The 24,279-nt window shown below is 40.6% G+C and overlaps 2 protein-coding genes across 3 annotated transcripts in view; one reads left to right on the top strand and one right to left on the bottom strand.

The window, feature by feature from the left end:
* Positions 1-24,279, top strand: part of LOC103155878 (thyrotropin-releasing hormone-degrading ectoenzyme) — a 155,014-nt gene that overhangs the window by 74,936 nt on the left and 55,799 nt on the right. The gene's annotated exons all lie outside the window — the stretch shown is intronic.
* On the bottom strand, positions 9,857-16,772 carry LOC103155876 (uncharacterized). 2 transcript variants are annotated; one of them, XM_016663896.1, is made up of 4 exons: positions 16,222-16,772; positions 13,982-14,065; positions 13,370-13,951; positions 9,857-10,718 (listed from the first exon to the last, which is right to left on the bottom strand). In XM_016663896.1, exons 1-4 carry the CDS (start codon positions 16,738-16,740, stop codon positions 10,623-10,625), a joined length of 1,281 nt encoding a protein of 426 aa, XP_016519382.1. In that variant the 5' UTR covers positions 16,741-16,772; the 3' UTR covers positions 9,857-10,622. The 2 variants fall into 2 exon arrangements, with proteins under 2 accessions (XP_016519382.1, XP_007577824.2); XM_007577762.2 differs by having other exon boundaries at positions 13,370-14,065.

Below are 24,279 nucleotides of genomic sequence, written 5' to 3'. Positions count from 1 at the left end.
CCAACCAACCAACCAACCAACCAACCAACCAACCAACCAACCAACCAACCAACTCACCATTCATCTATTCAATCAACCCATCAAACCCACTTTCCAGAAACTATTATTTAAAATACCAACTAACTAACCCACCATGTAATCTACCCAAATTTCCATGTCCAACCAACCAACCAAAAATCCCAACAAACATTCATCCATCTCGTCCACCATCCCACAAACAAACTGACTAAACATCCAACCCATCAACCACCCAACCAGTTCCATCTGCCATGGTAACCAACCCACCATCCATCCATCAACCATCCAACCAACCAACCCCATTTATTATGCCAACAACCCACCATTCATTAATTCACCCATTCTGCATCCAAACAACCAGTCAACCAAAAATCCAACCAACCAACCCCATTGATTATGCTAGCAACCCACCATTCATTAATTCACCCATACTGCATCCAAACAACCAGTCAACCAAAAATCCATCCAGCCAACCATCCATCCAGTCAACCAACACAGAGACACTGACTAAATATCTAAACTACTTTCTAACCCGTAATCCATCCAACTAGCCACCTACCCAAATCCATCCGCTACACTAACATCCATCCGTCTCAGTCCACCATCCAACCCACTGCCTGACCCACATCCATCCAACCAACATTTCTCCAGCCCACTGACCAACAGTCATAATCAAGAACACCAACCAACCTTCCTACCTGCTGTTGAACCCGTTCAATCCGTCCATCTCCCCAACCAGCTAACCCACAGACACCAACTAAACATCCAACCTACTTTCAAACCCAAAAGCCATCCATCCAGTCATCCAACGAACAAACAAACCAATCTTTCACCAAAATGATAAAGGTGTAATGTTACCTAAAGTCAGAGACTAGGTCCTCCAGGTTTCACACATCATGCTAAGGTTACCAGCCACCCATTACTGATCATTTGGCACAGATTACTAGGAGATGTAACCTGTAAATGCCTTGGTTACTAAAGCTTGACTAATGTTGGGTAATCGGTAATAAAATCAGTAGTTCTTTGGTTCTGAGGAGTTTATTGTAAACGTCTAATGAAGAGGTCAACGGTCCAACTTCCTGCTATTACCTGCTGGGCCAAAGCAGTAACGCATCACTGTCTTTTCATCAGACTCAGGTTCTTCCTGTCGGCTTTCTTCTAATTAAAACAGCCACCAACAGGGAGACGGAGTTCAGGAGAACAGATTTCTGCTCTTCATGTGTTGATCTCTTTGTCTCTCACATTAATTCAGCCATATGCAGGAGGAATTAGCACCGTGTGGGATCTGGAACGCTGACAGCACAGCCGACACACACACACACACACACACACACACACTACTGTACTGATTAATGTCCTAATGAAACATGGTCTTACTTTGTTCACTAACTGCGCCGTCAGGAACGAAACAGGATCCTGATTGGTTGGAAAGTTAGTCAGGTTTTCTATAAAGGTGGATTTTGAGATGGAGAAACTGATTGGAGTGTTATTTTAGTCTGGGAGAAGAATTATTTTGTCTGTTTGACCCAACCCTCTCAAGGTCACAGAGATGTGAATCAGTTTCATTAAACAGTTTAGATATTTGGGACTGATGTAACTTTTTCTTTCTGTTTAATGGCTTGTCCTTTTCTACTGCACCTCTTTCATGTGGGGTCCCACAAGGCTCCTTTTCAGGTCCTCTGCTTTTCTCCTGCCACTTGGGTCAATTATAACCCAACACAATGTCATATTCCATTATTATGCAGTTCATTTGCAGATTTATTTACCATTAAATTGATGATGCAGTGATCCCAAAGTTTCTCTTTTTGAATCCATCTCTAAAATCAAATAGTGGCTTTTTTTAATGGGGAAAAAAAAGTTATGGATTTTATTGGACGACAAAGCTGTAAGTTTTGACTACAGTCTAAAAAACCCTGAGCTCATGTTTTGCAAGAACTTAAAATCTGACAGTCGCCTCTACAGTTCAGTCTGGCTTTTACTGTTGACAGCTTCTAACAAAGGTTCTGCCTTTTGCAAACCTTTGTGACCTGGAGAAGACCGTCGTGGCTTTATCAGCTCCAGAATTGACAATAGCTATGCTCTCTGGCTGAATACAGCAACTCACCTTTTAAAATTTTATTTGAAGGTTTTTCAGGCACTAGAATCTGTTAGTGCAGCGGCTCAGACAGAAAATGAGTAAAGAAGGAAGGGAGGAAGACATGCAGCAAGGCTCCCAGAGCTGGGAATCAAAATCGAGACGGCTGCATTGAAGACTAATAGTCTTAGTACGAGGCACCACGCGCTGCCCCGACTCGCCGTTTAACTTGCACTCCCAGATGGGAACACATCCCATTTGTTTTCACTCACTTCATCCGATGGACTTGGTTAAAGTGGAGACCAAAATTGTAACATTTGTTACATTTTTAGCTGCTGTGCTTCTCTTTCACAAACCAGCCAAACCTTTTGAAAAACCTGTTCCCCTCCTCGCCTGTGGGGGCGCTGCACCACGAACCACTGAAGGAAACGAAACACAGACCTCTCAAGAAGACACTGAGCTCATCTTCCTTCATCACGAAATGTAGACAAAAGGATTTTGGCAACTGTAAGAACTTGGCTAAAGTCCATGAGTCATTTCTCCTGCTAATATGCTAACTAGCATGTTTGCTTTGGTTGTATTTACCCAGAATGCCCTGCGGAAATGAAACACCGCTTTTGGAGCGGTCTCCAATCCGCTTGGAGTTCACATATTTATTATGTGAACTCCACATATGAACCAAAGCCGAGGTTTGTAAGTGGACCAGAGTTCAGTTCGTTGGTTCGATTAGCGTTCACACCTCACCCACCGATTTTATAGGCAAGTGAACTGGAGTTGGATTAAAACGTACTAAGCCTGGCTTGTGGTGTTTCGGTGTTTGTGTTTTGCTTTTAAGCTGGTATTAACCTCCAGCACTGGCTGTAGAACCAGAACCGGAACCAGTTCAGGTTGGAAAACAATAGCAGGACTCGCCTTAGCTGCTAAGCGTTCCCCACCAGCGAGTTTTCCCCACAGATGCTTGAATCCTGGCTTTTGTTTGTTCCTCTCAGCCACATAAATCGGTTTATTGTAAAAATGAGAGAGCAGTTCAGTTGTTGAAACAAGTTCCCACTTCATCACGCTGTGTCACATCTGCTTTTGGCTGAACCCACTCAGAAATCCACTCCGTCCTCCTGAGAACAGCAGCTGTCGAGTTGTATTTGTTCCTCTGCAGAGTTTGGGCTCAAAGTGGATAATTTATTGCTGCAGTCAGTGTTTGCATAGAGTTCATTACAATACAGGGAGCCATAAATCATTTGATTGTTCCTCCCTCTCTCCCCTCTGCTTTTATTTCATATTTGTCTCACGTTGAAGCTCAGCGCTGCGTCTCCTCTGCTGTCTGTGTTTCTGCTGCTGCTGCTTCACCTCTGACCTTAAACTTCCAGACCATCTGTTCTGATTCTGGAAGTTTGCAATGTTTCCAGAAGACTGACAAAAATCTGTTTATCTCTGAGGAAATGAGGTTTTAATTTTGGCTGTTGGTCCTCCAGTCCTTCTTTTACATTTTCATCCAAGTTCTGGCTCAGAGTAGGAGGAAAATATTTGATGTTTCCAAAAAATTTAATTAAGCTGCAGGTGCTGACTGAATGTGGAGCTTCAGTTTGGTAATAAAGTAGAAGTTCCTCAGTCAGAAGTGTCCTTCTTTAGGTGTATTTAGGGCCAGACCAAAATCGGATAAGTTTTCTAAACAAAGCCACGCGGCTGATGATTATTATTACCTTTAGACAGACATGATGGAGATGGGACGGAGCAGACCTGAACAGACTGACTTTGGGAGTCCTGCTTGTTTGATTTTATGTTATTAAAACTGAAATACCATCTTGAATGTCAAGAGCAGCTCTTGCATTGCAGGTTTTGTTGTTATATTCCTGATTTGGGTACGGCGTCGGGGAGCGCTGCTGCAAGCTGGATCTTGAGCTGCAACTTGCTGCCAGCAGCATCACTAAGCAGAAAACGGAGGCTCCAGTACCGTTCCAGTCCAATCAGTACATAGGAGCGTTAGCAACATTGAAGGGCTTTTCTTTACCATTAATGCCCAGCTATGGTGGCACACGGAGCCCGAAAAGACGTACATTTCCTGTTGGTCTGTATTCACACCAGGAGTGAACCGCACCAGAGTTTATGGTCTGGGACCAAACGATCAGACCCAGACCAACGGGGGAAACAAACTGCTCTGTTTAAAGTGGACATTTCAGTCACCTCTACATGTCTGCGGCTCTTGGCCAGGAGGCGATGTCTTCAGGTGGTGGTCAACGTTCATTGGACGTTTTGACCCTTAACCCCGTCGTCGTCCTGTTGGCTCGTCTCCTGGCCTCCAGCTCAGCTCTTCCCTCTTATTCCAGAGACAACAGGATGATTTTTCTGCTGCGTTCCTAGAGTTGGCCTGCTTGGTCCATTCCAAGCCCAACTGGGTCCAGTTTTTGGAGGTAAACCAGGTTTTCTGTTCCATCCTCTTCCTGTGAAGCACCAGTCCTTCTCTTCTCTCCGGTTTTTGGTTCTCTTTCCACCCACATCAGTTAAATACACCAACTGTACCGTTATTTCAGCTACATTTACCTTTACGACGGTCTGAGGGATGAAATTAGAAATTAGCACCAACACACGGCTTCTCTTTCTCCGCTGAAGCTGAAAACTCAGCTGTAGAGTCTAGTAAAAAGAAAAGCATTGATGGTTTGATCAATGTGGTTGTATTTAACTGTTACTGTGGCTGATTTCAGCTCATAATTACCAACATCACAAACATCTAACACCTAAACAGCCCACATTTGCTTGTTTTAGAGACGCTCTACTAGAGGTGAAACACCTGAAAAAAATGTATTTACTCTCTAAAAAAAAAACTAACGAACCACAAAACAGTCAGTTTATTTTGGCTTCAGGTTTTTGTGTAAAATGTTTAAAAAGCTGCAGAATAGGCTGAACTGGTTCTGGCTGGCTGGAAACTCAAAGCCTCTCTGGGCTTATTGTATTTATTAATCAATGAGAGAAACATGAAAAAACCAACTTTCTTTTCCTCTCGGTAAGAAAATCAGATTAACAACCCTTCACATAAAAATACAGCTGGAAGGAATCATTACTTTTTATGTTTATGGGTGGATAAATCCCACTAGAAAGGAATATTCTGGCTGCTAAAAACTGACCTTAAAGGGAAACGCAGCTAATGAAACATTTCGCAGTTCGCTGGAGAAACGTCTTTGTGAATAAATCCTCAGATCTTCAGCCAGAATCTGCTGTGCATCAATCAGGTTGAGGATAAATAGCTTGTTACCTGGATGCTTTAATGTTGAATCTTGTTGCTCTTTGCCTGTAACTGAGTCTGGATTTTTAGGCTACTGCTTTTATTTTGAGCTGTATTAAAGAAAAGATGCATATTATATCCCTTAATACCTTTCATGTTTATTGTAAAGGAGGAAATCTAAATCTGCCTCCTTCCTCTGAGCCCTAATAATTTCCAGGCGGTCGTATCGACCGCTCAGACCTCAGAGGAACAAAGTTTATTAGTTCAGCACATTTCAGCAACAAGAACAGGTGAGGTGATTACACAACTAAAACATAGAAACAACAATCTCTTCAAATGTCATCATTCCAAAATATTGGAATAGATTTAGTATTTATTTCATGTTCTTATTAATAACTTTAAACCAATTAGATTAAATCCTTGATTTAAAAGGAATGTTTCAGTTTACAGTAAAAACACTTTGATGTTGAAGTCACATGTCTAATTATTAAATAATTTAGCAGCAAAAAGATATTTGAACTGAAAATGCTGCTTATTTTTGTGGATGTGTAGTCGAATAACTGATTAGATTACAGAGATTAATCAAGTTCCACCACTAAAGCTAGAAATGCATGTTAAAGTGGATTTAAAGCTTCCTGAGGAGGAAACATTGGAGCGTTTGGGATGGTAGCCAGAGCAGACGATGGTCCTCCATCAGGGTGATCATAGCTGATTACCCTGAGTGAATAAACATGGCGTCTGGTGTGTTTTATTGAAATGTATCTTGAGTATTCATCCAGGATTGATTTTCTATAGGCTGTGGCTTATGAGATGAGTCGGTACATTTCCCCGTTTGGCTTTGTCTCCGGGCTCAAAGTGTTTCTAATTGATTTTCCTCCCGGTTCTTCTTTTAATTGACAGAAGCCGGCGGCTCAGACAGACAGAGACTCGGTGAGCTCTGCTCTTTGTTGTGGCGCATCAAAGGTTCCTCGGCTGTGACTTGTTTTGCTTCGAACATCAGGAAGTGGGGACTCGCTGAGAGAAACCATTAGAGGGAGACATTAAAGCAACCTCTAATGAATCGGGTCTGAACAAACCGACTAGGTATCCGTCAACACAAGAGCGGGATTATGGAGAACCAAACCAGAATATTTCATTGGTTTGTCAAACACAGAGATTTGTTCTCATCAGTTTTTTAAGGAAATGAGATGGATTTCACACAGTCGCTCTGATTTTGGTGCAAATTTAACATTTTGATCAAATAAGGAATAGAATCAAGTAGAATAGAAATTCAGGAACACCAGCAGCAATTTGAGACGTAAATGGAAACAGATTCATTAGGAGGTAAAAATGTCAAAACAAAAGTTAAAATTATTTATATACTCCAGGGAAACTCAGGAATCCAGCAAAAGTACAAAAAAATACAATAAATATGAGCAACAGTCCAAGTAAACAGGAGATACAGGAGTAAAAACGCTGCAGTGCTATGCAGTCCAGTTCATGAACCTTTAACTAGGCCAAAGTGTCGTCTAGCCTGAAGGGACAAAGATGCCATGATTAGAAGACGTTCCTTTATGTTTGTGACAGATTATCAGTGGAGCAGGTAATGAGCTGATCAACCACCGCGAGTATCAGGCGATCACTTCTTAATGATCCCAAAACAAACAAGCCTGAAAACTCAGAAAACGTAAATCTGTAAGTGATTAAAGCTCTGAACTTTGGTATTTCTGCGTGCTTTGTTTGGGAGTTTTTAGTGTGTTTTTGATGTTGATTCCTAATACACTTGAACCTAATCCTCGCTCTCTCGATTCCTGGAGCTGTTGTCTGACGGTTGCCATGGCAACGGGGCTGCATGTCAAGCTGACGCAGGCCAGAAATACAACTGGTTTTAAGTTCTGGTTTCTGCGTCCCTGGACCAACTGCATCGTGGCGATATTCAAAACAGTCATCAGTCATATTTATATTTGGGCAGCTGAATTTTGTAGCTGTTTTCAGCTGCAGGCAAACATTGAGCAAATATACAGACTCACTCCATAAGTTAGAATGTGGCTATGAGGTTCAATATGTTAGTAATTCCATCACCAAGTGAAAGATGTTATACAGATTAACTAGATGACTAACGTTTCAACGTCTTAGTATCACTAACTCACTCACTAATCCTTCAAAGAGTAGATGGTGTAACTCATCAGCATCTACAATAACTCTTTGAAGCATTAATGGTTAGTTTCCATTTGGGATTAATAAAGTGGTTTTGAATTAGAATTGAATTTGAATTTGGAAAAAAAACCCTGCATGTAACAAGTTTGAATAGTCATCAGAATTTTAGTGAAGTGTCACGAATCCCAAACATAGTTTTGGATATTCTGCTATTAGAGCAGAATAATCCAGTCCAGGTTTGAAGAGTCTTGATGTTGTAGTTTTTAAACTAGAGTCGATTAAAGATGCAGAAGGCAGAGAAAAATGAAGTGGAATTGCCCTTTAGCCATCTCCCGAATCTGAACCAACTTCAGCTTCATCCATTTAGACCAGTGGTTCTTAACCTGGGTTCGGTCGAACCCCAGGGGTTCGATGAGTCGGTCTCAGGGGTTCGGCGGAGCCTCTGCCGCGGAGGTAAAGTCACACTTGTGTAAAGTCGTGATGACGCCCCGTTTTGCCATCACGTGCTGCAGAGGATCACGTTACATTGCTTAGCCAATCAGAGCTGCAGAGGAGCACTGATTGGAGGAGCTCCTCTCAGCATGGATTTGAACTTGTGTCTTTAATTACTTCAGCAAAACTCACCGTTTTTACCAAATTCTGTAGCTTTCGGTGTACTGCTTACTCTGCTCTTTAGTCGCATCTTTTAGGGGTTGATACTCCCTCTAGTGGCGTGGGGGTGGTAACACAACTAATATAATTGCATTACTAAATCAGAATACCGCAAAGTCTTTATTATTTATTATAAATTTTTAATTCTCTTAAGAATGTAGAGCTAATTAAATGATCTAAAGACCTTAAAGTGGTTCCAGTTTCTCTCGATGGCCAACCTGTTGAAACTGTGGCAAAATACTTTAATTTAGCAGAATTTCTTAGTGAATAACCACATATTTATGATGTTCATCAGTTTGTTTGATTATAAATATAAATATATATTTCTATCAGTCAGACGGCAGTAACAAACTTCAGTCAATAATCTTTATTCTTTATTAATCAGAATTGACAAGCAGACATTAAATGTTAAACTTTACTGTAAATGATTTATGTTTATAAACAAAGACAACAAAACTCTGCAACCATATTCAGATCACAATAAATCCTGTAATGAACAGTTTAAGAAACTGAATTAAAACTTTACTGAGTATTTACAGCATTTAGAATTAATGTTCATAATATTGATTCGTTTCCCTCCTAAAGCTAAAATCAACACCAAACAATTTACAGATGAACCAGATAAAAATCATCATAATTTCATTAAATCAGACGAAACTTTCCCTGAATTACTGAAATCATTTCAACAACCAGCTTCATGCTGAGGGACGCCGTCCATGTGAGGACAGATCTGTGTCCCTCTGAATGTCCTGCAGCAGGCCAAGCGTTTCTTCAGTCACAGCCTGAGGTCAAAAGGTCAAAGGGTCGAGCCACTCCATCCAGAAACTCTATAGAAAATGAGCTAAATAAATCTGTAAAAGCTCCAGTTGCTGCAGAATCATTTATAAACTCTTCAGTAACCTGGAGGTCAAAGGTCACCCTGACATGATCCAGACAGTTAACATCAACACCCCTCAGCTGACCGAGCAGCCTTCAGGATCACACGAATGAACGATGCCAACAGAGTTGGTATTCAGGTTTTAACTAGGACACGTGGCCTGAAAAACCCAAACAAAACTTAAGAAAATAGTAGATCCACTAAAGGGTCATAACCCCGTCCTTAAAACTAATGCTAAAGCTAATGCTAACAGTAATGCTAATGCTAAAACAGACAGAATAACATAGACAGACTAACCATCGATTTTTAGTCCAATCAGCTCACAGGACAGATTGACGTCAGAAACCAAAACCTTGTTTCTGCATCTCAACATCTGCTGTAAAAGACAGATGAACAATCATTTCTTTGATTATTCAATTATTTAACAAACATAAATCATTTTAATAATCCTAATTTATCTAAAACAGAAAGTTTAATTTGATTTAATGTCTTTATAATGTCTTTTATCTGGTTTTAACTTTATCTGCCCTTATATGCTGCAAAATTAAAGAATATATAACATACTAATATGAAATAAAACATATAAACCATCACCTAAATGTAAAATATTATTCATGTTTTAAAAATCTGTTTTCATACCACATCCAGTCAGACCCTGGAAATTTATATTTTTGACACTAAAAGAATATTTGTTTTGCTGATATTTTCTTATAATTTTTATTTCATTGGCTGTTGTGGCCTTTATTTGATAGATAATTGACAGAAGGGAAGGCCTGCAGTAAAGGTCACCAGGCCGGGAATCGAACCTGCGGCGGAGGACTAAACCTCCATATGTGGGCTGTGTTTAACCCCTGACACCACAGCACAACCGAATTTCCCAAATTTACCGAATTTAAATAGATTTTTGGTGTCAGGAAAACAAAAACCCCCAAAGTTTAACATGTTGCTGAGGGTTTATGAGCTGCTGTTCATCCTCTGACCCTCTGAAAGTTGCTCCACCTGAAACGTATTAAATCTTTTAGAAGAAACTTCATAGAAACCGGAAAACCAAACAGATGCTGAGTTTTTCCTCAGTCAGATATAAATAGATGATAAATGATATTATTCTGGTTCTCAGAGTTAAAAACAATCAGCTGTTTCTGTTGACCTTAAATCAGGAACATGAATCTGTTTATGGATCCAGAAGTTTCCATAACTATCACTTTACAGCTAGAGTTACTGTGAGGAGCCTTGGTGTGGTCTTTGACTAGGACATGTCCTCTAAATCCCACTTTAACAGATTTTCAGGATTTCACTCTTTCACTCTCACAATTGTTGCAAAATATAGAAAACAAAAAGTTGGTTTTGGATCTATGCTGCTTTGTAGGAATCAATCTAGATCTATATTTCTAGAGTTGTTTTAATTCAACATCACATTTTACAAATTTAAGGAGAAGATCAACATTTAGTAGTTCAGATAATAACCTGTAAGGACGGTCGGATAAATTGACCCGTCCTGATTAACTGGACTGGTTGATGGGCTTCATGGTGACGTTGTTGTTACAGCTGTTGCTATAGCAACAAGGTTGATGGTTCAAATCCCAGAGCTCTGCTCATGTGGGGTTTTCTGGGTACTCCAGTTTCTGCCTCCACATCAGGAAACCTGCTGGTGTCTAGTTCAAGTAAACAGGGACTTCATGCATGGAGGTGTCTGTGTGTTGGCTCACCGGGTCGGCTGATGGATCATTGCTCTGGTCTCCACTAGGACCCTAAACAGAACAGAGAAAGTCCAGTTATTGAGTTTGTTGCTTACAGAATAACAAAGTTTAAATCAGGGATTGTTTTAGTTTCTGGTTTGAATGTCAGCAGGTTAATTAAATCATCAGTTTTAGTTTCTTTAGTTTTGAATCTGATTATTCAGCCTTTGGTCTCCATGTTTTCATTGTAACATGGTAGGTCTCTGTACTTGTACAGTCTTAATCCAGTCCAGAGGACTCCAAAGCTCTCCCCTACATTCATCCATTCAGAAGCTACTAATAGTAGCCTCTGCTGCCCTGGGAGGCCTGACAGAACCAGGTTTCCTCCTGGTTTCCTGCCGCCTTCACCGCCATCGACAGACAGGAAATGAGAATGTCAGGGTGTGTATTGTCATAGATCTGTGATTCTAGATTCAGAGGGATCCGTTCAGCTGCTGAGCGACTCGGAGACCATGGAGTCTGACTGGATTCAGAAAAGAGATCCATAATAATGAAACTATTCAAGGTTAGATCAGTATGTTTACAGTAGAAACCAGATGTTTACACTGATTATAATCTACATTTTTCTGCCTGTCAGAAGTTAATTCAAACCAAACTGTTTTGTTGTTTTCTTTGTCTTTCTTACTTCCTGAAGGCTGTAAATTAAAATACTGGATGAATGGATGATGTCTAGAAAGGAGACAGACTTAACTCTTCATGCTTATTTTCGGAAGTTTCTTTTTTGTTCTCCTAACAGAAAAAAAAATAAAGCAGAAATGTTTTTCCAGAGCTGAATTTCATAAATGAAATTTATCCTTTGTCCAGAATCGATTTGGTCGCTCTGTTCTCTCTGGGTGCGTTCACACTGCAGCCTGAAGTGACTCAATTCCTATTTTTTTGCCGGGGCCGTTCACACTGCCAGTAAATGCGACCTGTATGTGTTCTGCAGTGTAAACGGGCAACGACCAGAAAGTGTCCCGCATGCGCAGTAGAGGGCGCAATAGCGTCAGCGTTCTCAGTGTTCTGCCAACTGCCATAAAAAGAAGAAGACCTCAGTGTTTGCGGAAGTAAACATGGAGGCTAACGGTGGAGCTTAGCTTATATATTTGAAGTTGTTGTCCAACCAGAGCAGCATATTAACAACTTAATCCTCATATAATCCATCATGGTTGTTGTTTTTCTTCCCACTTGCGCGTATCAGGTCGCGGAATAGTGAGATTTGTTGAGAATCAGTGACGTTCAGTTCAGATGAATGCGACCTGAACGTTAGGTCACATATGAATCGGATACGTATCGGATGTGGGTCACACTTGAAAAAGAATCCGACCTGTGCTGTTCACACTGCCATGAAAAGATCAGATACAGGTCGCATTACGTCAAAAAAATCGGAATTGAGTCACTTCAGGCTGCAGTGTAAACGCACCCTTAGAGACTTCCCTTTCTGGGGAAAAGTGGGTTGGAGTTACTGGAACAACGTCCCATGTGTCTGAAAGTGGCAGCATGAATGGAGCCAGGCTCTCTGGTGATGGGATCTTCACTGCTGGGATACTTTGTCTTGGTTCTGGTCCAGTTGAACTCAGAGGTAGTTGGCGGTGCTGAGCTCATTCATCTCAGGGGGCAGCATGTCATTTATGATCTTCATTATTCCTGTTATTAAATGTACAGGATGTAACTCTTATAATGTCTCTTTGCATATTTATTAAAACTGTCACTGTGTCCTGATGTTTAGACGGTACTACAGGTCCGATGGGCCACCAGGTGAAGCTCTGCTGGTTGTTTTAAGAAGTTTGTTTTCATGCAGCAGTTACCCAGAGCTGAGGGTCTAAAACCAGATCATGACAAAGTGAAGGCTGTTACTGACATGTCTGGGCGCGTCGTAAAGTAAAGGAGCTTCATCCGGTTCTGGACCTGATCGGACACGTCTGAACCAACCAACCAACCAACCCGCCGAGAACACAGACAGACAGAGAGGATGTAGAAACGGACGTTAAAGTCACAGCACTGAACTGCCTTCAGGCCGACATACAAATAAACCTGATCCTGAAATTCTCTCAAGAAAGTCATCAGACCAGAGAGCTTCAGCTTCACTGCAGCATCATGATGGAGATATAAGGCTGTTACTTTCTGCCACTGATCACAGAAAATGGAGAAAATCTGCTCTGAACCCAGAAGGAGAATCTGATTGGGGAAGGAAACAGATTCACATGTAAGAGGAAGTGAAGCTGCTTCCTGCTGCAGATGGATCCAGACTCTGGATCCATCTGAGGAAGACGTCAGCGGCTCTTCAGGCTCCTCATCAGATTCCCTGAAGCCCAGAGATCCAACATGTCCAGAGCGGTTCTTCTAGCAGAACCGACCTCTGGGCCGGAGCAGAACAGGAACCAGTGGTACTGACAGTCAGCTGTTGGGACTAACCAATCAGCAGCTTACATAGCCATGATACCTTCATCTGGGTTTTACCAGATTCTTTAAAGATCAGTGATCTCAGTGAGTTTAAATGTCTGACTTTTCAGAGGATAAAAAAAAATCTCTATTCTAAATCATTTTGTTGAGCTGAAGTTTCCTCTGATTTGAAGCCATTTATTGTCTTTAACAGAGAATAAAAAGATTGTTTTATTTCTGCTTTAAGATGAGAGGTTTTTGTTCTCAGATTAGTTAAAAAAATACAGATGTATAATGGTTACCTTTTCTTCTTGTAGCCACAGTTGATCGATCACTTGTTGAGCAGCATCAGAGCAGTTAATATAGTTGTTCGTCTCGCCCTTTTTCACCATTTCTTGAACCTTTTGTTTCAGAGCTTCTTTGGCTCTTTCTTTCAAAATCTGATTCACAACATTTTCTTCTTCTTGTATGATGATCAACTCATAGGGTCCATCTCCATCAATGTAAACGCAGTCCTTGCAGCAGTTAAAGCAGCTTGAGAATTTCTTCCAACAGTCAACACAACTTGAGCATTTCTTGCGAAACTCAGAGCAATTTAAGCATTTCTCGCAGAATTTAGAGCATTTCTCGCAGAAGTCAGAGCAACTTAAGCATTCATTGCAGCAGTTAAAGCAATTTGAGCATTTCTTGCGCTGGCTAGAGCAACTTGAGCATTTCTTCCAACAGTCAGAGCAATTTGACGGTTCCTTGCGAAACTTGGAGCAATCTGCGCATTTCTGGCAGTGTTTAGAGCATTCTTTGCAGACGTCAGAGCAACTGAAGTGTTCCTTGTTTAACTCACGGCAACTTGAGCATTTGTTGCGCTTGTCAGAGCAATTTGAGCAATTCTTACAATACTTAGAGCATCTTGACCGTTTCTTGCAGCACTTGCACCACTTTAGTAAAGACAAGCAGACAACCAGGGAGAGGAGGCCCAGCAGTGTTAAAACGCCAATAACCTGAAGCAAAGACCAAAGCGTGTTTATTACTAATATAACCAAAATGAATATTTTACAATCCCAGGGTTCCCCCAGTGTATTATAGGTCTAGTGGCCCGCCATGCTTTACTAGCACCACCGCCAGGCTAAGCCTTTCTTTTTTTCTTTTTTTTTTTTCTTTTTAAGGAAAATAAAATAAGGGAAAAAGTCGCCTATTTTTAAAGCCGGATTGCAAGTGTTTCTGTTGCTCCGAGCGTTTCACTATTAGAGCAGATTTATTCCTAAAACATATGTTTTTAGTTTATGCATTTAAAGCCGGACCAATCACACCGCTGGCTTCTGCGCGTTGCCTTGCGCGCTGCTGCAGCTGGATGTCTAAAGTTTACCTCACCGCGGATCCCGCGCTCCTCCTTTCACTCAAACTGGACACAGGCTGACCGCTATGGATATTTACATCAACCCCTTGTGAGGAATTATGATTAGTTATGAGGAGTTAACTATAACTAATCCTACCCTAACCCCATTGATTAAGGTAAGAGTTTAAACCCACTGCGTTAGCTCTGGTTGCCCAGCTCTACGTGAACAGCAGGAATAACTTGTAGTCGCACTTTCAGAGGAGCTTTGAGGAGTGATGAGAATGATATATATTTGTGAACAAAACATTATGCGGCATTTACATCTCAACACGCTGCTCAGCGTTTGGCCCCGTCTTCCCTGTAAAGTTTAGGTCTGTGGTCCCGGTTGGCCGGTAGTTAGCGGTTAACGACCCAGCGCTAATCACTCATCGTGCAGGTTTAACCCGGTGAGGAGCTTCGCGCTCTCCTTGCAGTCACGCATCACACTGATTTTATATTATTTTATTATCATTACTAGTATTATTTTTCTGGTTGCACTAAGCACCAAACCATATCAAATGTTTTGCCCACTTAGTCAGACAGAGTTGATGCGCGCGGCCACCAGACATCTGAAAAACTCGTCCAGAAACTCAACCAACTAAAATAGTTTCTGTCTCCTTGTTAAAAACTCAACAGACACGAGATGAAAGAGCTACTAAAGCCACATTAGCAGCACTGAACTACATCTCCTGTTTGTTGTGCATCTCCGCTCAGTACAGCAAGTTTAACTCATCCTGCAGGGCCGGTCCAAGGGTGGGTGAGGCCTGGAGCACAATCTGACTTAGGGGCCCCTTTTGTTGCTAAAAACATCAGCACCTCTAACAGCTTCTGTGTTAGATTTAGTGAAATCTAAGACAGGGGGAGTCGTTTAATTGGTCAACCTAAAAAGCAATAAATTATACCTGCAGTTTACTAATTTGTATTTGTGAACAAATGGAGCTGAAACTCAAATATTTGAGTTTCAGCTCAAATCTTGAGCTGAAATTGTATCTGATGTGCAATCTACATCAGATTGTAGCTGCGGTAACAAACCAATCTGACTATGAATATTGTTCTTTGAACTTCTACAAAGTAATCTTGCCAGCTCCTTAAAATCTTACCTCTAAATCAGGGGTGGGCAACTCCAGGCTTCGAGGGCCGGTCTCCTGAAACTTTTAGATACGTCTCTATTTCAACACACCTGAGTCAAATAATGTCGTTAGCAGGACTGGAGAACCTGACGGCACTTAGGAGGTGATTCAGCTGTTGGATTCAAGTGTGTTGGACCAGGGAGACGTCCAAGAGTTGCAGGACACCGGCCCTCGAGGACCAGGATTGTCCAACCCTGCTCTAATGTTAAATAATTTAAAGTCTTTTAATTTATATATGCTGAAACCATTATGTCAAATTTAGCAGCAATGATAATCTCAATAAACAAATGCTACATTTATATATCTGTGGTCTATATTAAAATATTAACATTTATGGGGCCCCTGAAGCCCTCGGGGCCCAATGGAGCTGCTGACTTAATTTGGATTTAACAGAAGTGGAAATAATTGATATTCATTTTAATTGTATTTTTTGATTAGTTGTTTTTAAGACTAGTTGTGGGTTTATATAGCAGTTCACTGACAATGTTTACCCATAACATATAATTACCCAGTGATATTTTTATTTTTATTGTCTACTTTACATCTTAATACAAAAACATGGTGGATTGCTTCAGCGCCCCGACCACCAGGCTTAGCAAGTTTTCTGGGGGAACCCTGAATCCTCTACATAAATAATAATCTTAAAACCCACCTTTGACCAATTTTTCAGGTTATCAACTTTGGCTTGCTCATCAAGGGTTCTGTTTTTCTTGCAAGGAATCTGAGCCTCTTCTCCCTGCAGGCCGTTATGACAGCAGGCGTACCAATCTCCATCAAACAATACAGAGACGACCCACAGCAGACCGATCACAGAAGCCTTCCCCATCTGAATAAGAATAAGATGGCAAAATCTTTCTTGACTCTTCCTCCTTTTCTTCACACAGCAGTACGCCCTGCAGGTACCATTGAAGACCTTGTCCTTCCAAAGTAACAAAAGGATTATTATAAAAATCGGCACACTGATGTATAAATTGCAGTGAAGTTTCTGATCCTGGCAGGTGCAGGCCACATCTCTGTCAAACAAAACATTGTTCGTGAAAATCACAATGACCGTAGCGTAAGTGGCAATCTGAGTTAAGCGAGAAACCAGGAAGTTTTTCATCTTGGTCTGAACGTCCTTAGATCCTGACACTGTGATCAGATGCTTAGAGTCTGCAGACAGTTTATGCATCAAATCATCTTCAGAACAAGAACCTCCCTCTGAGTCACTGCAACCTGCTGTGATTGGTCAACTTTAACAGTTTAACCTGCTGCAGCATTGTTACAGTATAAGATAAACATCGCCCATACACCGCCAATAGAAACCTCCTATTTCTTTACATCTTTCATCTTGTCACCACTTGATGTGCAGGAACAAGACGGAGCAAGTCTGTCCTCTGAAACCAGATCTCTTCAGATGTTCATTTTCATTATTTACTGTAAAGTTTGATAGTAAAACCAGCGAAGATCAATAATAATAATTAGTATATTAAATTAACACTGAGTTTATGCTGTAATAATGGGAAGCTTGACTGTAAGTCCAATGGAGACATGAAACCAAGTTTATTTTAGTTCTAACTGGTGAAAATCTTTTGACATGAAAGGAATGTAAATAAAGAAACAAAAGTTTAACAGAAAACGTCCTGCGTTCACGTAACCTTCTGGTTCTTGGAAACATTCCTGGCATTTCTTTATTCGGACTCCTGCTTGTAGAGACAAGAGAAAATGGCTCTTTGTTCGCTTGAAGTATCATGAATGGAAAACAAACAAAGTCATGAAGCTGGTTTGAGCTCTCTGCCCTGCTCCTCTGCTGATTTCACTAAAGGGGGTTTAGAAACGAATAGATGCCACACTTTTCAGATCAGATGAGAATAACAGGGAGTTTAATAATCAGATAAACACAAACTGAGTTTTGTATCAGATCATCAGATTCATCCAGACTGAAACTGTCCAGTGAAACGTTTCCTTCTGCTGCTGCTCATCTGAAGCTCTTCCTGAACAAGATGCAGGAAATTCACTCAGTCAGCAGCCACATGTTTAAAAACCATTTTAATATGAGGAAACAAAAAGTACATAGATCTTTAACATCCAGATGTTAACCACAGATTTGATTCATTTCTGTTTTTCTGAGGGGGACAAAATCAATGGACCTTACCACAGGGGCCGCGTTTCATTGGCTAATGCCCATTTGACGTCACTGCGCAGCGACCATGTGGTGACCGTCTCACAAACACAAGCTACAGTAGTAAACATGCTAATGTACGTTGTGGACTAGCAGATCAGCAGAAGGTTTTTGCGTCAGGACTTGAAAAAGAATGGTTCTCCACTGTCAGTGGGGAATCTGTTCAGGCGATGTCAGGTATCCTGATCGTATTTGTGGAACTAAAATTCACAGATTTCCAAAATCTGAAACGGAATGTCTAGCTTGGCTCAAAGCTTGTGGACGACCGCATTTGCAGCTCAACCGTCGTAGGATCAATAAGAACAAAGGAGTGTGTGCTGGTGTGAGTATTATTGCTTTGCTTTATTTGTGTTTAGTGAATGAAAAAAAGAGAGTCAATAATAAACACATTCATTATGAAAACATTTTAGCTAAGTACAGCATAACGGCAGTACCGATACAACTGCTACACCTTGAAGCCTGTCTGTTACAGTCTTACGTTAGCTGAGCAGATCAAGATGCAATGTGTACCGTATCTGACACACATTAAAGATTTTATTTTACCTGAAAAGGTTTTTTACGAAACTGTAATCGTGTTAGCCACGCTAGCACCGAGTAACAGGCCTAGGCACACTCAAACATTTGCCAACAACAGAAATCACTGATTTCAAAAGTAACCCTCAAAACCATGAATGCCCAACTTACCCAGCCTTGCAAGAACAACAGGCATCACTGATCTTGTCCACAGCTATATTTATGCTGAGGGTGTGAGGATCTATTTTCCTCATTGACCGGTAGCATTTAGCTGCGACGCACACAATGTTGGAGGCATCGCGTGGCTCAAACACCTTGATTTCGTCCAAAAAAGATGATATGAACTCGTTTGTCCCCCTGTCCATTTTCGTGGCTGATATTTTCTGAAAATCCGACAGAAATGCTACACTAATCGACTCAGAAATACTTTGTAGAGAGTCAGTTGAAACGAAAGACGCCATGTTTACACATAGAAACTAAGCCCCGCGAGGCTTTGTTTGTGAGACTTGCAGCCACGTGGGACTGTCGAGGGGCGTTTCTGGGCGGGGCTTGGTAAGGTCCATGATCTGCTGTTCTGGGTTTCTGATCTGATTAAATATAATTAATGCCAAATATAAAATCATAATTCTCTGTCACACATTAAACTCCTGTGTTTTAAAATTGAATTTTTTTATTTAGTTTGATCCTCTTTTCTTACCAGATGTGTTCATTTCTCATCCATGGCTTCATGCTGGGCGTGGTTCTGACCACGTTGCCTCTGGAGCGGTGGAGACACCAGGCTGAGGGTCTGCTTTACAGCACCAACTCTCCACTGGTGAAAATAAACCTGTTGGGTTTTGGCTTGGCGACAAGACAACAGTAATGAGATTCAAACACTGACATGGTGGGGTGTATGACCAAAATGCTGCAGGAAAAAAAGGCATCGAGTTCATTTCCACGTTTCGAAAGAGGCTTCGGAGCAAAAGCAGAAAAATATCAGAGAACCCAGAAACAAAAACCACGAGAACCGAGAACAGGAACCCAGCAGAAAGAAACGGGAAAATACAGGAGTTTTATAGTGAGTTTCATTAGAGAAGATGGAAAAAACGAATAGAAACGAGTTTCAGGCTGAGAAGAGAGAGAGAAGTGGCAGGGGGGGCGAGCGAGGGTACACACACTGGAGGAAAATTAATGTAACGCTAATAACTAAATATAATAAAACTGGAGAAATTAAAGGTAAAATGTGAGGATCAGTGAGTTCAAAAACATCTCTGCACAGTAAAGTGTCAAACAATGTCTAATAATTTTAAAACAGTTTATATTCGATCTAACAGTTTTGCAGATTGTATCAACATGGCACCTAAAATTTAACTGAGCATCCAGAATTATTCCTAAATATTGAACGCCAAGCGGGCCAGAGACCGCTCCAAAAGCAGGAAATGGGCTACAGCGCAAGGCATTCTGGGTAAATACAACCAAAGCTAACAGGTTAGCTTAACGCTAGGAGGAAAAATGGCTCCTGGTCTTTTACCAAAGACCAGGTTAACATCCTTAGATGTTAACCTGGTTCCTCCTGGGTGAGTCGTGGCTGATCTCCTGTGGTTTTCTGCAGCAGCAGAACCTTAGAACAACTTTGTGTCCGTTTCTCTGGATGAATCCATACGTCTGGGTTTGGTAATATTTTTGCCTCCTGCATGTTGTTGGATCCTTTTTAAGAGATTTCTTGATTCAATAGTTGCAGCAGTGATGGATGGAGGTTTTCTGTCGATCTGAAACATTTCTGGGACAAGAAAGAAGCGAATAACTTTTTCACAGCGTTGCAGTTATTCCTGCTGGCATCTTCAGCATTTCCTCTAAATCTGTAACCAAGCTGACGGACTTCCAGCTTTAAATCCCAAACCAAACCAGATTTCCAGGGAGTCGATTTCAAAAGAAAATGGATTTTTTTCCATTACTCTAAGATGGATCCGGTCGGGGCTGATGACACTCTGAGACTCGATGGCTCCACAGATGTGTGGATGTAAACAGTTCTGGAGCCAAACGGCAGCCAGGACCCGTCTGGCTGAGGACGGAAACACAAACGGAGCGAGAATCAGACCCAGTCCCTCCGCTGGATGAATATTTATCAGCCAGAGCCAGAAGAGGGGAAGGAGAGATGATCAAAGGCACGGATCCGCTTTGTTCCAGAAGAGAGTAAAACAAAAACGATGACGAAGACGAAGAGGGAGGTGAAGGGGAGACGTTGAGACAAATTAATCTTTTTTATCTCTAGTTTGAATTATTTACCAGGTTTCTGCAAGGTCTTACATGTAATTATCCTGATTTCAGGCCTTTAATAATCTGAGATGCGCCAAGATTTCGCATAATGAGTCTTAAAATAAATTCAGTTAATTGTTTTCTTGTCAAATGAAATAAATGGCAGCATTTGTTTATTAAACATCTGCTGGTCAAGATGACCAGACAGCCGAACAGCCGGTCAGAGTCAGTACTGAGAACTCCCACTGTGTTTGGTCTTTGAATGCATCATGTACGTTTCCCTGCAGCACATTTTTACAGGCAATGTAAATCTGTGAATTACTAAAAAAACTGATTGGTGCGTCCTGAACCACGCCGTCAAAGAAGATCTCCCGAATATTCAGGCTGATCCGCTGCTTAAAGACTTTATTCAACCAGAGCCAGCTCAGCGAATTTAAGACGATTTGGCCTGAAAACAGATTAGGACTAAAACCTTTTGTCAATAACTATAATGAAGCTGCAGGAAGACGCCGAGGTTTGCTGCAGACGCACCAGAGACAAATTTAAGTTAATCGTGTTCATGTTAAACTAAGTGTGTCAAACACAAGGCCCCGGGGCCAAACCCGGCCCGCCACAGCTTCTTCTGTGGCCCCTGGACTCCAGAGGTAAATAGAACCAGTTGTGTGCTTAAATATTATTTATTAATCAAATCAAAGTGGATTTTATTCGTTTACTGCCAGATCACATCAGGCAGTTCTTCTGGTTTTACTATGATTGTGGAAATTCAGGCAAAATCAACAAATCGTGTTGTTTTGAGTTTATTGAAAGTTTCCAGAAAAATGATCAAAAACGTTTGTTTTTCATTATACCAACTCCCGCCTGTAGGTGGCAGTATGTTTTACTTCACTTCTGCTTTACTTGATGTCAAGTTTGAGTCTGTGATCGATTTGGAAGTAATTAAGTCACATTTACAGTCATACATGTCCTGCAAAATGTCTTGCAAATATTTTAAAATTAACACTTTATTACAAAAACACGATGAAATCCTGGAGGGACGGATAAGTGAAAAACCCTGATCTGGATCATGAGTTTGGTAGTTTATCTAACCCATGTTAGATAAACTTCTCTATAAAGAAAACTTGTCTGAGTATTAACCCTTAAATCACTTTTGTATCCATGATGATTTAGACGTTTCAGTATCTTTGAAAACAATATGAACTACATTTAGATTTTTAGATAAATCATAAAATGTCTGTTAGGGGCACAAAAGAGAAACAGTTACTCTTAGATTGGATTGGATTTTGAGTCGTTACATTTATAGATGTTGTCTAAACTTTATTTAATCCATTAAAATGTGGATTATTTTACATTTATGTGTTCGGGGGACTCTGAGGTTCTGGTTCTGCTGGAGGTTTCTTCCTGTTTCCACTCCACTGTCGCCACATGCAGCTCAGTCTGAATAATAATAACAATAACATGAATAACTGGTTGAATTAATTTTTTTTGTTTTCTAAACTGACGCGAGACATTCGTTATTTCCTGCTACATAAATTGAAATATTCTGATTTGTCGTTTTTTTTCTAAAAATTTTGAAATGAAAAACGAAAACATGGTAGATTGATTGCTTACATTATTTTATATTTCGTTTCGTAACTTACTTCAAACATGCAAAAGTGTAATTTATATCAACACCAAACAGCCAATGCAATATAAAAAATATTAAAAATAATATAAAAATGTGTCATTTAGTTGCATCATAAAATGTCAATGAAATAAATACATTAATCTGTTGATATAGCAGTAAAAACACTTCTGTCTGGTTACAGATTATCTGTAAATAACTCAAGTGAAGGAAATGTGGAAATAATTAAATTTTCTTTGGTTTTATGTAATGTTGTATTTTCCTGAGATTCTAATTTTGGGTTTTTATTACCTATAATCTCTAACGATCAGGATGATCAGAAGAAAACGGCTCAATATTGAGCTGAGTTGTTTGCTGGAAACATTTTTCTTTTTCCACCGACTCATCATGTTTCTCGTCTCCCCCTCCGGCTCGTAAACCCCCACCCACAATGCACCACTGCCTCCATGACAACAGCAGCCGCCGTCAACCTCCTCAGCAGAAACGTCCGACCTGCTGGAGGCGTTTTCATGTTTTAATGAGCCTCAGCCTGGAGAGAGCAGCTCATCAACTCGGCCGTGTCGTTTGTCATTTTTAATTACTAGAAAGAAGCACAAGGAGATTTTATTTCTGTCACCGTGAAGCTAAAAACCTCCCCAGTGTAAAATTAATTGTTTGTCTGGAAGCTTCAGCAAACCGAGAACTTACTGACCCACTTGGAGCGTCGAAGCCAGTTGGATGGAAAGTAAAACCAAACTCAGACGCTCAGCAGATCAGCGGTTTGTTCAACAGGAAGTCGAGTTTCACTGCAGAGGAAGAGCTTTACGTTAAAATGAATCGCTCCGGTTCTGCTGGAACGTTTTAATCCTGATGTTTGGCCAACATTTACGATTCTGTCGGTTCTGACTCAGCAGAACGGCAGACTGGTTTCAGTCAAAGAATATAGTTATGATTTCACCTGAAAATGGTCAAATCATTTGTTTTTTAATCTTTTTTTTATAAAAAGCTGAAGAATGTTTCAAGTCCAGATCAATATAATTATTATTAATCCACAGATTACAGGAATATAATCCCACTTTTCTTGTGTTGCTGCTGATTATTTATGTCTGAATGTGACGTTAGCAGAACAGAAACAACCTCTGATGTTTAACTTTTTGATAAGTTGTATTTAATTAATGAAACCATAAATACTAATAATTATAAGAGTTTTTTTAATTCAGATGTTTACATGAATGGGATTCCGTACATTTCCTGTTTTCTATTTGTGGGCGTTTTAGTCGTTGGGGGTTTGGGAAAATAACGTTTCACTCAGTTTGACACTGGAGGAAGTTAAACTAATTTGGCCTAATTAAAGTTTTTACTCCCACTGTGACAGCAGAGACTTGAGTAAAATTACACTTTAAATCATTTTAATGAGGCGTTTCCACGGCAACAAAGGAGAACAACAAACGACTGAATTATGAATGTTTTATTGATTATAAACTTTACGCATTTATAAAACAACTTATTTAAACTAAAGACTAAAACATTTTAAACATTTTGGGTCCTGAGTTTTAAAACATAAACATTTTGTTTCTGCTGTGATTTATCAACAGACCCAGAAGACGAGGAAACTTTGATTTGATTTGTTTTTGTTTCTCTTCCATGTTGAATTTCACTTCAGTTTAATGAATCTCTTCCTGTAACATTTCCACCGAGCCGTTTCTGCTTTTCTTCTTTATTTGTATTTTTCTTCGTAAAACCTAAATTATATTTAGATGCAGAGAAAAGCCTGTAGTTTCTCAAACTAGCATGTTTTGCCATTACCGTTTTGCATTAGTCTGATGCTTAATGCATCACTGAGCTGCAGAGACTCCATGGATCATCACCTGCAGACACATTGAAGTGAAAGATGAGGTGCAGAAACAGCAATCTGAATTTTAAATGATAAATATGCTCAAAAGAACAACATAAAATATTGCACAATTTTAAAAAATGAACTCAAGCATGACAATAGAGGAATAAACTGAGTTTTAGTTTTTCGGTCCCTCCTTCACGCAGTTTCTGCGTAAACAATGAGAACGAAACAACAGAAAGCATCTGGCAGCGTCTGGTTTCATCTTCTCAGCTGACTGATCTCCACTGAAGTGGCCGCTCTCACTCCACCGCTGTTCCCGCCCCGCTGCCGCCCTCGCCCCGCCGTCTCCCTCGCCCCAACGCCG

The sequence above is a fragment of the Poecilia formosa genome, unplaced genomic scaffold (assembly GCF_000485575.1).
Source record: "Poecilia formosa unplaced genomic scaffold, Poecilia_formosa-5.1.2 Scaffold453, whole genome shotgun sequence".
NCBI lineage: Eukaryota > Metazoa > Chordata > Actinopteri > Cyprinodontiformes > Poeciliidae > Poecilia > Poecilia formosa.
Note: the sequence above shows the minus strand (reverse complement) of the source record. Positions and strands in the feature narration are given on the sequence as shown.

Excerpts from the sequence above, each read along its gene's own strand:
- LOC103155876 (XM_007577762.2), bottom strand. The coding sequence starts at position 16,740 with ATGCATAAACTGTCTGCAGACTCTAAGCATCTGATCACAGTGTCAGGA. Across the intron at positions 14,066-16,221 it reads ACCTGAAAAATTGGTCAAAG|GTTATTGGCGTTTTAACACT; the intron begins GTGGGTTTTAAG and ends TCTTTGCTTCAG. Across the intron at positions 10,719-13,369 it reads TGTGGCTACAAGAAGAAAAG|GGTCCTAGTGGAGACCAGAG; the intron begins GTAACCATTATA and ends TGTTCTGTTTAG.